At 36.9% G+C, this 15,700-nt stretch overlaps 1 protein-coding gene across 4 annotated transcripts in view; it reads right to left on the minus strand.

The window, feature by feature from the left end:
• LOC134793585 (protein qui-1) overlaps positions 1-15,700 on the minus strand; it is a 203,275-nt gene that overhangs the window by 35,954 nt on the left and 151,621 nt on the right. For all 4 annotated transcript variants that reach the window (XM_063765198.1, XM_063765199.1, XM_063765197.1 and 1 more), the window contains 3 exons: positions 15,216-15,416; positions 13,846-14,024; positions 13,027-13,173 (listed from right to left, as the gene is read on the minus strand). In XM_063765198.1, coding sequence (XP_063621268.1) covers positions 13,027-13,173; positions 13,846-14,024; positions 15,216-15,416 — 527 coding nt within the window. The remainder of the gene's footprint in view (positions 1-13,026; positions 13,174-13,845; positions 14,025-15,215; positions 15,417-15,700) is intronic.

The raw sequence follows: 15,700 nt of genomic DNA on the forward strand, positions 1-15,700 counted from the left end.
TATATCTTCGGACCAGTGTCCGGATACTGTGAGTGTTGCGTGTCGTGCCGTGGACAATAAACATTAAACTTTAACGGGTAGCTGCAATTTCTTTGTCTACCCCAAACATTTTTATAAACTAATTTCGGGTAGTTTAGTGGTGTTTTATTAATATCTCTGTTGACATTTGTTGGGACGTCAGTCTTTCCGTGACCACAGCTGGTGCAACTCAGCTGAAACGTCGGAATTAAAGGTAAAAACAATGAAATTATATCGCGGTAGACCCGTTTGTGCAATTAAATATGTGTCCAAAACGCGAGAGTTTAAAGTGTTATATATATAACCTATAGACCTCGGCACTACATATATGTAGTGCCGAGGTCTTTTACCTCTTTGTGTTTTATATTAGTAAATGTTTAAACTACTACCTATAGTTTTAGAATTAGTTTAATGTGCGTTGTTCTAAACTTCTTAACGGCAGACAATATTTGAATGAAATAAAATAAATTGTATATATGTTGTATATATAAAATGTACAGTAAAAATAATAAATGTCTGTGGAAAATTGTGTCGTGATCAAATTTTAATGCAATACAGTCATCATAATAATATATTATTATTGTGTATAGGTACATCGTATTCTAAAGCTACTGAAAATAAACTTCACTTATTGCCCCTTTTTCACGTGAAATTGGAAATGATATACAGCTTGGTATGAATAAAGTGTTGTAAAGAAAGTTCTTTTTACACTCCACCTAGCTTTAGAAGAGATGTTTGTTTTCCTCGACTGAAATAAAGTAGCGTCTTATATCTGAGCGCGAGCGTGCACCATGTGTACATAAATTAAGTTTCTTTATTTACCTTTTACGTGACAACATAAAAGTAGGTGTATATTAAAAAAAAAAGAGCTACGTCTTCAAAGCTACAAACATAAAATAAACTTAGGGTTAAACTTTCACAAGTCAATACACTTGTGGCATTAAAAAAATATTTAATTTCGCCTAACCTGTGTGAAAAGTTAGGTATTTTTAAACTATCCTATACATTGTAATTTTTCTACATTTTCCCATTATTAAATAAAAAAGTATTCGTATATTTAGTTAATAAGTTATCGGAAGCAACTCAAACGATTTCGATTAAATGAATATATTTAGAAGGGTTTAATTTCGAAGGTAGAAATATCGATTTTCATCGTTGGTGTTCATTTTCGGAAATCATATTCTTTAAAGTTTTCTCGGTTTTCCTGCACACACCTACAGTAATACGCCGAAACTTTAATAACGAACAATTAGTATCGTTGTCCCGATTTTTTTCTGCGTTACCCAGATATTATAAAGCAATATTCCTAAAGGACAAAAATAAATCGGTTTCCTGAGCTTGATATAGCAAGCTACCTCCTTCAGATACAGTGAGCATACATAATATTATAGTGAGCAATGAAAACAGCGATTGAAAATTTTCGTACAGTTACCTGCAACAATAATATGTTACTCTTCGAAAGCCGCAAAAACATATGACCCAATCTTATGGCTCTAATAAGATCGTGTCAGATATTTTTGCGGCCTTCCTTGTGTAATTTTTGCAGGTGACTGTACAAAGTGACCTGTTTGATTTGCTCTTATAAAGTTTTCATATGTAATAATATTAGGTAAGTTAAAAAAACTGCAGAATAACGTGGTTTCGATACCAAATTAACTTCATAATCATAAAGCTATTATTAATATTTTGTTATAGCCGGCGGCTTTCCTAAAACCTAATTTTGACAGCTCCAAAAGTTTTCCTTTCAGCGAGCCCGTTTTGATGGAATTAATGTCTTTGTTAACGCCAACCCTTTCTATGCTGATTGATATTTGAGTCTGTTTGGAAGTTAATTTCATACCAAAACGCTTATTCTTTTCGTAGTCGACATCTAGCATCAAGAGTTTATTTCTCGGTAAATTAGAATTACGTGTTTAAAGAGGTACGGCATAAGGACGGTTTGGGGTAAGAATCATAATTTTTTGAGGGGCAACATTCTTTATACAGGATATTGAAGTGAAGAAATTATTTTGACGGTCTTGGGAACTTGGGAGAAACAGTGATAATCATAACAATTAATATAGGAATAATTTTGTTAATTATACATAAAAAATATTCATAAATTACTTTAACTTGAAATTGCCAGGGTCCTTTATTTAGGACAACAAATATTTTATCAAAAAAGAGGCCCATCCCACGAAGATATCATGTTCGAAAGGAAATCTTGTAATGGAACCTCAAATAAATAATATTTGAATATTTATTCTGAGCTAGTTTTAGAATATTGGGTTATGATTAAATTCGCGGGAGGCTAGAGGATAAAGAAACAAATTGTACAATTTGGACACAAGTTACATAAAAATCTTAATAGGTGCTTTTCGCGACATGTAACACTTAAGAGCCAACGGGAGTGGTCATTTCTCCATACAAACGTACTCCTCGTTTTCCTCCGTGGTTTTTGAAGCTAGAGCAATGATTTTTTCAACACAGATTAATATTGTCAATATCTGTGTCGGACCGTTTTGCTTTTTTTGATATTTTTGTTTTTTAAGGCGCTAGAGCCCTTCAAAAATGGCCAAAATGGCCTAATTGACTATGCCGCAATGAGAGGCATGGCATTCAAAACTGATATCAATTAGCCAAAAAAGCAAAACGGTCCGACACAGATAATTTCATAATCATTTAGATTTCCAAATTTGGTTACGATTGGTTAAATTTTGGAGGAGGAAACAGAGGAGTACGAAACCTCGATTTTTGAGATTTTTACGCAGGATTTTTCGCCTTGTCCTTATCGCACTACTTTTAGGTGCCGCTTCCGTTAGCGAGACGGGTATATTTACCTAAAATATTTAAACTCAGCTCCTGTTTCGTCTTAACTGCAATATCATAATAGTCACATAAATGTAAATCCGACATGCAAAATGTACATCCAAAAAATGCATACCGCAGTCTACAGCAAAAGTAGGCCAAGAAAGGTACGCTCGGCTAGTATGGCGGAATGGAAATAATTAGTAATAGCTGAAATTTTCGGTGTATGGGACAGATAATAAATCTAGTGATTACGTCGACACATAATCCAAATAAATATATTACATTTAGGTATTTAAAAAAAAATGTAAAAATATAAAAAATCACAGAAAGTTTGTAAAAAATATTAATAACATTTTTAAAAATTTATACTCATAGAGAAATATTTGCTTTATGACATTAAGCATGAATCACACAAAAAATAATTCTGTATCCTACATTTAAAGTAAGTAACCTACGGTTATTATTAAATTCAGTATATTTCCGTCCTCAAAAATGGTAATAGGCTATTTTTTCTCTCATTATTTCCAAATTACAATAAGTACAAGCGTTGCAATTTAATCGTACACTAAATAATACCGTATGGGAGGTTTTATGGGGTTGTGCATTAATTGCCTGGTTAAAAATGGTAATAGATCAATATCATATGGGATTTTTATTATGAGTTCTCCTTCATCGAATACTGTAAAAATCGGCTTGAAATATGATTCGTAACACAAAAAACCATCAAAAACGTTATCGTTGCTTTAAAGTTGCCGCGCACGAGCCAGCGAGCTAACGCGATTGGTCGTTGCATGGAGCGGGGCGACGGAACGATGAAACTTCCATCGCCCCGAGCGCGAATATTTAAAAAAGTATTTAGTATATTTACTATTTACTCGGTCAAAACATATGTACCAGTGAACGTAAAAAATATGGGAGACTAGATTCGAACTAATTATCAGCTTTAATCTGGGCAAGAGTGCTGTAAATAAGAAAGTAAATTTTACGTAATTGCAGGCTTTCCGTCTTTGCGTGCGCGTTAAATTTAATACAATAATAGGCCAATTATATAGGGCTATTATACTGACACACACCCAATTTGATAGCAGAAAAAGACGCGAAATTAAAATTTTCTTAGGGAAATAAAATCTTCGCGCCTATAAGTTTAAACTTTAGGTTTCAATAGCGGTCATTTAAGTACCACCCCTCACCACTAAAATGTAATTATCAAAAACGACAGTTGCTAATGTTCCCCAAAGTAAGCATTTCTAGTTAATGCTGCAATACAGTGGTACCGGGCACCTTGCGACGCAAGGCCGAGCAGGAATCGCAAACCTTAAAATATTTGCACTAATTAATTGAGTTAGGATTTTGTTAGTACTCTTTAATTGAATAGCAAAAAATATAAGTTATGCATTAGAAATACCGTTTTTATTCGATTTTTAATTAAGTAATTATTGTTAAACTTATTTTTACCGTGTGGTGTCGGTTAAAATTTCACTAGTAACATCATTTGGCGACTAGGGCAATAAAAGTCGACACCACAACCAACAAATTAACAAACAACAATAACCAACAAATTAACAAACAACAAAAATTTGCAGTAATATTCCAAAACTCGACTGAACGCAAGCGCACCGAACCGTGTCGCTCCCCTGACGCGACTCAGTGTCATAAAACGTAAGGCCGTGGTATTAACGACAGCGGATAGCTGAGCGGCGAGCGGTGACTGCAGGCGGCAATAAGGTGTTCAGTTAATGTTTTTATAATTTGAAATGACTTCGTTTCCATGTAGAAATAACCAAACAGACTTTAGAAGCATTTAATATTTTATTTGTGGCCGTATAAATTATGTTTTATTGGTAAATTAACTACAATTATTCATATTTGTGGATAAAACAATATACATACTATAATTAATACTAAATTAACATTAAATAAATACATTATTTATGACATAAAAATACATTGCGCGTATTTAACTACTTAGCACTGTTTAATTACGATACTTGCAAGCAAGTAGTAAAGTATATGGCTCCATCCTATCCTGTACCACGATATACAAGCGATAACATTTTTGCGACAGTTTTGTATAGATAATGGATTTGTCGCTAGAAAATTACGATATCGAGATAAAAGTCAGGTCTCTGAGCGCTATTGAAACCTAACGCTATACATGTTTTAAATTTGCCGCGCTTTTTCTAGTCAAGCTGAATGTGTTTCACTATAGAATAGTAATCGAATTGGTTCAGATTTAACGTTTAATGCATATAAATAACATAATTAGTAAATAACATAATAGTAAATAACATAATTTTGGACTAAGTACATTATACATACCTACATGACATCAGGCTATGGTTTGGCGCACCGTGACCCTGAACGGCGCGGTAATGTGTTACGGCTGTTAAGTGAAGTCCAGACGGGATGATCAAATCGACCGATTTGATCAGAAATGAAATTGGGGTCAATCTCCAAATTAAGCAACAATTAAACAACTGTACCGATATTTGGAACCTCAGAATAATATACCCGGCCGGATACCGGATAGTAACTTTGCTTGATTTCAGAGTAAACAAATTGGATTTAAGAAACAGTCACGGTCATATTGTACATTACTCGTTTATTATTTCAAAACAATTTAAACATCCACTCACTTGCACGCGTAGGTACCTACTCATTTCGAACATAGAAATGAGTCCGCGCCAATGTTCACCACGAAACAGGTTAAGAGGAATAAATGATTTTTTATTTTTTTTATTGTTCCGCCGACCGAAGATTCGGCGGTCGGATACCGAATATTTGGCCGACGGTCGGGCCGAATATCCGGTATCCGACCAAACAACTATCCATTGCATTTCTAATTGAGAGTGGCAACACTATCGTAGGTCGTATTGCCCTTTTCTAGCATATACGTCCCTCGCTCCTACACTCCCACCACACAGGCAGGTTGCTTTGTCAGTTATACAAGGCAAATTTTCAAGTCATTGGCATGCTGTTTTTCCATCTGGAAGGTCGTGAAGCTAAACTGCTGGTGAGTTTTTGAATTTGTACCTCAGTTTAGCTGACTATATTGAAATAGTTATTTATTTTACAAGGGGGCAAAGTTGTTGTTTAACCGCTCGTGCTAATATTGATACTTGAGCAAGTAAAACATTCGAAACATGGAATCTTGAGCGTTGCGAGGGTTTCAAAGCACGAGGGTTAAACAAAATTTGCCCCAAGTGAAACACAAAATGTTTCACCACACCAACCCGAAGCAAATATTAAATGTAAAAATATCATACAAAATCAAATACAAATGAATTTTATTAAATATTTATGATTTAAAAGTCAATTCTACCAGCAAACATAAGAAAACAACTCAAAATTTGCATTTGATTCCTTTGCCTCACTTGTGAATAAAATGAAACTTTGCTCTCAGTCTTTGAAGTGCAAAGTAAGCCTTTCCGAGCTGGTGTGAAATAAATAATTAAATTTTTCACGCCACTGTTCGGAAATGTGGCAATAGATGGTCTAAAACCAAGCTGGAAAGTAGGCAATAGCTGTAGCACTTGAACCACCACTACTACACTCGCGTGCAAAAGTATTGCATCACTTTGCATTTTTTCGTCCGCACCCAATATCTTTGTAATTCTATACCCGATTCTGAAAATTTTGGTATCAACTGAAAGCTTATAATGTAACGCATTAGAAAAATGGTAAATTCAATGAAATTTCGAATCTGAAGACTATAAAAAATCATAAAACTGAAAGTAGTCGCATAATGCTCCAAAAATAAATCCGGAAACTTGAGAATAAAAGTCATTTTTTTAATACAATATCGTTTATTATTATTAAATTAATACTTGGTATTGCCACCTACAGGCCTCCTTTCACAAACCAAGTGGTTTTTCATAGACGTAATTAATTTTCTAATGTGATCATGAGGAATAGCGTCCCACTCCTCCAGCAAGGCTCCCTTCAACTCCTCAACATTGACCAGGGCAGGATTCCGCTTTCGAACCCTCCTTTTTAGGTAGTCCCACACGTGTTCAATGGGGTTAAGGTCCGGGCTCATCGCTGGCCAGTCCATTGTGTCGATGCCCACTTCGAGAAGGTAGGCTGCGGTGGCCCTAGCGGTATGACACGGGACATTATCCTGCATTAGGATGAACCCCTCATCAAAAATACCGGCATAAGGAACAACATGTTCCTCCAGGATATCAGTGATGTACTTGGCAGCGGTCAATCCACTGTCACGGCCCCCGCCAGGCACGAAAACCAGTTCTGTCCGCCCGTCGTAGGAAATGCCGCCCCAGAACATTACGGATCCACCGCCATAGGCGACCCTTTCGGAGAAGAAACATTGAGCGAACTGTTCTTCTGGCCTTCTGTAGACTCTTCCTTTTCGGTCACATCCATTCAAACACATTCTGCACTCTTTCAAGAAGAGAACTGGGGTTCATTGCTCAATGGTCCAGTCCTTGTGATTTTCAGTAAACTCTCTTTAGGCTGTACGGTGTCGCGCCAGCAATCTGGGCACCGCTGCGGGCCTCCTGGGTGTCAAGTTCGCTTTCTTAAGTCTTCTTCTTATTGTCTACTCACTGGCAGCCACTCCTCGTACCTCACGCTGACGCTGCTGGATGGCAATGCTGGTCTGGTGTCGATCTCGGAGAGATGTTGTGACAAAGAAGCGGTCGTCCCTCTCTGATGTACACTCTCTGCGGCCGCTTCTTGGTCTTGAAGTAAAGGATCCAGTCCCCTGGAACCTCTGGTAAACTCTGCAAACTGCAGATTGGCTTAAATTCAGCTCGGCAGCTACTGAACGTTGGCTACGCCCCGCTTGCAGGGGCTGGATGATTTGGCGGACTTCAGCTTCAGTGGTTTCCATTTTTCCAGGTCTTTTTCACGGGAAAATACGCGGAGATATGTAACGATCGACTTCTGATAAGTGACTGATAACAACCCCTTCTCTACCCCCGTTTTATAAGGGTCAAGGGTAACGCAACTCGTGCGCGTGATAACGTGAAACCGCTCACAAATCGGGAAAATGCCGATAATTTGAAAAATACTGGGCCGATTTCCATGTTTTTTTACTTTTCGTAAAGCTAAAACTTCAAGGAACATGATTACATTAAAATAATTTAGAGAAATTAACCAGTTTACAAATATATTGGATGCGGACGAAAAAATCCAAAGTGATGCAATACTTTTGCACGCGAGTGGACAATGTTTCATTATTATCATCATCTGTCATTGGTGACAGTTCGCTACAACAATGAGTATAATTTAAAACATAAAAATCAATAAAAGGTCTTTTTAGGCGCAACTTTTTCCTTCAAAAATAAATTTAGGTTATTTATAGGACCAATTTCTTGATTAAAAAAAAACGAAATGTCAAACTATTCATTCATTCAGTCAGTTCATTCGATTCACGCTTAAGGCGTTTTTTACTTTTGTAGCTGTTTGTGGTTTTTTTAGCAAAAACGCTTCTAAGTTTAGAGTCCGTTTGAAGCAAACAACATAAAAACGCCTCTTAAATGTGATAAAAAAGAAAAAAGGCGGGATCGGAAAATTCTCACTGAATTGGATAGTACTATAAAATATAAGAAACACGTATCTACGCTCGCTATAAAAATGAGTTCTTCTAGTGAAGAAAATGATATTCTTACGCTGACGCCTACCGAAATTCAAGAGACAGCACAGGCAGTGGCTAGTAATTTGCTACCAGAGAAATCGCGGGCTAGTACTTATAGTTATCCAAATGTTTCCTTATTTCCTCGCAGTAGTCGTGAAAAGCACTATGTAATGCCTCGGCCGGAAACGCTAAAGATGGAGTCGTATTATTCGAGGGCCTCCACCAACGTGTCGGCCCTCAAACTCACTCGTCCATCTTTTAGCGGTTTTCCGTCCTCTCCTACAATGTACTATAGTTGTCCGTTAAATTATCTAGCAAATAAAAACGATCCGGAATAGTGATGTGAAAGTGCAAGAGGATATTAGAAAGAGAGATGCCTAAGAGTAGCATACCATAATAAATACATGTGTCTTAGCTGTATATTGTATTGTTATAAATAATGTTAAAAATGCTTTATGTTGTTAATGTGTTCCAAATTGTGCTGCTTTGGCATTAGCTGTAAGGTGCAATTTGTTATTTGAATTAATAAATAAATACAATAAATGTTAATTTTACAAAATGTACCTATCAAATTGTATACTTTACTAAATATCTCTCTCCTCACAGGTGTTACAATAAAGGGTGTACGTACTACATTATTAATTAAACACTCATAATATAATTATATTACATACACATAATAAGTATATCATAGGATATGTATAATCACATTGGTTTGGCGTCTTCCCACCACCAGGCGATAACAAACATGTTTCAATATTATTCTTAGGTTCCGAATATCGGTACAGCTGTTTAATGACAGCATTTACACAAAAATAAAACGGTAATTAAATAACTTATCATATTCGGAACTACAGATGCAACGGATAGTTGTTTGGCCGCATACAGGATACGGGAGGTACGGCCTGACCATAGGCCGAATATTCAGTATTCAGCCGTCGAATATTCGGCCGGCGGAAATATTCAGGTTTTTCAGGTGCGCATTGTGGAAGTTTTGGCCTGTTTCGTAATGAACTTTCGCGCGGTATATAGGTCTATCACTAGGTACGAAATTAGTGCGCGAGCTAGTGAATGGAACGTTTAAATTGTTTTAAAATAATAATCGAGTACGATTATATTCCGATATCAAGCATAGTTATTTAGTACCCTTATTTTAGTATCCGGTATTCGTCCGGATATTAAAATAAGGGCGAGATAGGATACCGGATAGTAACCGAATATCCGGTGCATCTCTATTCGGAACCTAAATTTTTAATCCTGCATGGTGCAAATATGTATAATATTGAGACAATGACTTGAAAATTTGTCTTGTATAACTGACAAAGCAACCTGCCTGTGTGGTAGGAGTGTGGGGTAGAGAGGGAGGTATATGCTAGAAAAAGACAATACGACCTAGGGGCTGTCCATACATGACGTCATCTATTTTTGACGATTTTTGTCGCCCCCCCCCCCCCATAAAATCATCAAAAAATCATGCTTCGAATGACACCGTTTCCACCTGCGTCATGCTACCATCATCCGATGTCCAGACCCCCCCCCCCAAATTTGAAATGACTTAAATTTATGAATAGCCCCCTACGACAGTGTTGCCACTCTCAATATTATTTATTCTTAGGTTCCGAATATGGTAAGTTATTTAATTAGCGTTTTATTTTTGTGTAAAACGCTGTCATTTTAAAGCCGTACTTTTCGCCTTATTGCAAAGGAGTAAGGTGCAAAAGTGTAAACATATATTTCACGTCGACTCTTATTATACTATGTTATACTTATTATGGAACTTACTATGTTATACTTATTATGGAACGTAAACTATGAATTGAAAGAGCACGAAATAGTCAATATAATACGTTTGTTGAAAAAAAAAGTCTACAGACGCTTAGGCGCGAAGGGTTATTGTCTCATAGAAAATTTGAATTTCGCGCCTTTTTCTACTGACAAAGTTGTTGGATAGACGTTAATATCAAATTAAAGAGTGGGCCTACACACTTCGCTGTGACAGAATGTGAAAGTGTCACCAAAACTGTCAAATGACTACGATAATAATGATACTATATAGACTGGAAAGAACACATAAAAAAAATCAAAGCAAAACTCTCAAGTTTCGTATATGCTCTTTGCGCAATCAAACGAAATACAGATCTACATTGTGCCCTTTCGGTATACTATGCCTATGCCTATTCGTGGCTGCGCTATGGAGTGATTCTGTGGGGATCCAGCACAGATGCTCAGGATCTCTTTGTCATGCAAAAACATTGTGTCCGTATTCTTGCTAACATACGAGTGCCGGAAAGCTGCCGCCCGTTCTTTTTGAAATATAAATTACTGACCCTACCTTGTATATACATTCTAGAAACAGCAAACTTTGTACGAAAACACTTACACCTATACCAAATGCGTAAAGACTTAGTAGCAGGTACCACGAGATGTAACAATTTATTAGCTACTCCGACATGTAATCTAGCAATATATAAAAATAGCCCCCACGTAAGATCAATCAAAATATTCAACAAGCTTCCTCATAATATATCCACTGAGACGAAAGACAAAATATTTAAAAGAAAACTCATTAACTTACATACCGAGAAATGTTATTATAGTATCGACGATTTCCTAAATGATGATAACCTTAATTAATCAACTAATCTAACCTACTTTTATCGATGTAAGGACATAAATGTATTTTATTCGAATAAACTATTATAAATGTAATTAAATTAAGATATTAGAGAATTAAGTAAAAATTAAGTGTTTAAGTAAATGTAAGACAGCTACAATCATATTGTGACACCCTCACAGGGTAACATGTACGCTTCCTAACATTGTATTTAACATCATGTATTTCTATGCATCAATGTACATGTATGCAATAAATGACAATAAACAATAAAACAATAATAAGTATTCCTTTTATAATGCCACTCCACACTATGCCATTCTGAAATTAAATAAGAACGATAGATAGTCATGCGCAATTTTTATTTTTGTAGTGGGTCATAATTGACGTATATAATTACGAATATAATTTGAACATCAACCAATAATATTGGATATGATATCAGTTATTTTTAATCAGCTATCATTCACGCGCGCGTTCATTTTGCTCAGACTTGGCCGCACAAATATTTGGTGCGAGCGAGACGCCCGCGCACGTTCGAATTGGCCTGTCACTTGTAGCAACTTGTAGGTAAGTACATACTTACCTACATACTATCCACGCGTCCTTGGCACGAACTCCCGCCACCGCCCGCATTGAAACTGTCCCCGCGCGCCGCAAGGAAATGTAATCCTTAGCATTAGCGCAAAGAGTTCAAATTTGGTAGTTTCATTTAGCGAATTTGATAAAATGCACATATTTATTACATTGACCATATTTTTGTGTGATTATGTATTGAATATCACTTTGAACGTTATCAGAACAAAGTCTGCAAGAAATTATATCTATAACCATTTTTTCTAGCATGTTTAAGGCGTAAATATATATACAAGTGTTACAAATCATATTGATGTCGGATTCTCGGATAAATAGCTTAATGAGGTAGTTTTATGGTAATTCAATCAAAGACCTAATTATTACTTTTTTTTTATATCAAGTTACGACGTATATCCGTGAGGCCCCGCCATTTATTGAATTAGTTATTTTCCGTGTTAATATTTTGACTGATTCCATTGTCGACTCATTATAAATATTATTTTCGTCACGTTTACGAACTAAAAATACTATTACTATTTTTAACAAACAAGAACGGCTCTTTTTTTTAACTATTTTTTTTTACCTACTTCCGGACAGAAAGTTTTTTGGATTCGAAAATAAAGTATCTTAAAATGATCTAAAGAACAGGAATAAAAAAAAAATTGCCTATTACTAATTAATGTTTAACGTAAGCGTATCTTTACTGGAGTAAAGTAGCTTTGTCAGGATGTCCAAAATGCAACGTTACTGTTAATAGGTAAGTAATAAGCGTGTGTAAAATAAATTGAACACCTTGCCCTCCTAGTTACCTACTTTTTTACCCAACCCTTTGTTAGTTTACTTACTATTAAGTCAACAAACTCATAATATTTCACGCCGTTAGATGTTGCATTTTACTTATATTTACTGTCTGTTATATTTAGTTGAGATACTTTATAGGTACGAGTTTTAAAAATAAAACGTAGGTATAATGTATATAAATCGAAAACGATATTTTCTTCAGTCACGCCAGAAAAGCCAGAGATATGTATGCATTAAGTTCACGTCAACCGCGAAAATTTTGCTAGCGTGAAATGTCGCCACAAACGCAAAATGTATCAATCCGAACGTAACAAAGCTGACGACATCACATGTCACGCCTAAGTAGGATCACAGAATAAATAATAGTACTAGGCACAGAAGACTCACTCTCTAACAAAACGCGTCTATTACGATCAGCACAGATATGGCCGCTAGGTGGCGACAGCGCCACGCGCGGCTTATGGTTTTCCCCAAAATTGGGGCGGAACGGATGTACTTTTAGCTACCTGTAGCAAAGCGACGAAATCGCGGAGTGAGCCACGCCTGGTAGGATGAAGCTGGATGTTTTTTTTTCCTTTAAGTTAAATATTTCCTTTACAAAAAATATATATTTCTGGTAAGGTTCTACCTGGGCTCCTAGCTGCATGGGATCGCGAGTAAGGATGTCGCTTGACTTCTTGACCGCGCCGTAGACGAGCTCTACGTCCCGGTCGAGGATGTAGCAGCGAACGTGTTCCAGAATGCATCGGAGATAGGACACCGTCACCGTTTGTACCTGCGTAACGACAGAATATGTATTACAATAAAACTGACACGTTTAACGTATTGAGTGCCATCGAAAGTCCCCTGGGAGTCAACGTCGGCAAAACCTAAATTTACTTCAAAGATGTGACACTGACTTGCCTCTAGAGAGTCTACTCTTAACGAGCTCTTCGTCTTAATGTTAAAGTCTAATTGATGCCTAGACAGAGGTGAAAGTGGCAGTTAAAAAAATATATATTCTTTTTGTTGTTCTTGCTCTTTAGGATTTCGTATTCAAAAGGTGCCAATCGGAACTAACTTAAGTTAACGCTGTCCGTATGTCTGTCAGCGGGCCCTATTTATAGATTTATAGGTAGACAGATACAATTTACACTATTTATATACTCGTATTATTAAGAAACTAGGTTCTGCCCGCGACTTCGTCTACGTGGGATGATGATTTATCAAAACTAATTTGTCCTTTTCCGGGCCTTAAATTATCTCCACACCGAATTTCACCTAAATTGCTTCAGCGATTTAAGCGTGAAGAGGTAACAGACAGAGATAATTACTTAGTATTTATAATATTATTAGGAATTCTTCTTCCTCGCGTTACCCCGGCATTTTTGCCACGGCTCATGGGAGCCTGGGGTCCGCTTGACAACTAATGTATTTTTAATTATGTATTTTTTTTTCAGACAGTTACCGCAGCCAGCAAGAAGTCAAAATTGCAGACAGTGAGGTCCTTCAGCTTTGAGAAGTCGCCGGCTAGCAGCAGATGCAACCACGACTCCTCGACGTGTCGCTGCGTGAACGCGGCCGCTGTCCGACTGCCCGAGTGGAATGGCGTCGAGTCCAGGAGCGCGTCATCCTCGTCTGCGCAACCTGACACAAGTAGGATTAATAATGTACCATCAACTGGGGTGAATAGAGATGGCTGGGGTGAATAGGGATAAAACTTAAAATGTGATTTATCTGACAATTTCTTTGAAATATACCCAGTTGACGGTATATTTTTAGTTAATGCAAGATGACACAGGTCAGTTGGCCACAGGTACATACGCAGAAGTACTAACGGATCATAACTATTAATGAGGACATTTCTGAAATATTTATTGAATACATTTCTAAAATATTACGAAATTTATAAAGTCAATCTAAAAACTAGAGATAAACTAAGTCTTGTAATTCTTTTTCTAACACATACGTGTCAAAATCAACGTGTCCAAGTGAAGTACGAAATTAAAAATGTTTTCACATAAATACAAGTTCTAGCCCTGGTTATACACAGAGATCCTGTAATTTCATAATTTATGAAGAGTGCTTTCACGAAATACTAAAACACGTTACTTTACGTGAAACATTCCAGCGCTAAAGAACATGTTGCTGCATAAATTCATCGAGACATGTAATATGTAGGTAGTTTGAAAAGTTGAGTTTGGAACGCTGGAACGTTATCTCGAGCAGCTAATTCAATTTACAATCGCGTTGCAAAAATGAAGAACAATTTACCGATATCAGATTTTCTCGACTGCCAGTCTCAGGCTCGAGTATCATGTGAGTCAAAGGAGCTTTAGTTAGGGATGCTCAACCGACATTTTAAATTTACGATGCAACTTTTGCCCGAGAGCAAAGGGAACGAGCAGGTAAACTGTGCAATGTATGTGATATATTTTGTTATTTTGTAATAATAACTTAATAATCTGTGGTATTTAAAATTCAGGGCTAAACCTTAACGGTAATGAAATCAAAATTATAATGAAACTTTTAAATTTTCCACCGAGCCTTAATCCATTTTTAATTGGAGTGGGCTGCCTACCACCGGGATTAACAGCTTAACGGTGTCTTTGTAATTATGGGAGCACAAAATTAATAACGACCTAGTAGTTATCCACCCGACCGATGTATAATGAATCTAACTTGACTCACAAGATATCGACAATAAAGAAGGCATGGTAGGATTCTCTTAGGATTTATGGTTATATAATTTGCATGGTTTGTTATTGCAAGCTTTGGTTAGCGACACGACGCGCCGAGCTACGATTACATCTTGGACACCCGAGTCAAGAAGCTTACCCGGCTCTTGTGTTTCCGAAGTATCCGTGTCGTCGGGATCCTGCAGGAAATTCGCAAAGTGCAGTGCCGCCAGGTCGGAGTGCGCGTCTCTGAGCGCGCTCTGCACGCGCACATAGCGCCTGCGCGCGCGCGCTCCGGCCGCCGCGGCACGCCAGCGCCACGTGCTTCTACCCGATACTACGTTCTCCGCTATGAGAGGCTCTGAGAAAGACATGGGGTTGTGAAGTGACACTACTACCTAATTATTATTTATGCATTATAGTACCTAATATAATAGGTAGTGCTCCACCAGTAATGAGCCACTACAAACAACAACCGTATGTAATTTTCGAAAATTAATTTAATTGAACACCAGCACCGTGTCCTAGCGCAAATCAAATTAATAAACAATTATTATGCGTGGTGGGACAAGCTATGTATTTACAATACATATTTAATGGTTGATATTTACAGCAACTTTATTTAATTGGCCGGACACACCTTTA

This window comes from Cydia splendana, chromosome 9 (assembly GCF_910591565.1).
Source record: "Cydia splendana chromosome 9, ilCydSple1.2, whole genome shotgun sequence".
NCBI lineage: Eukaryota > Metazoa > Arthropoda > Insecta > Lepidoptera > Tortricidae > Cydia > Cydia splendana.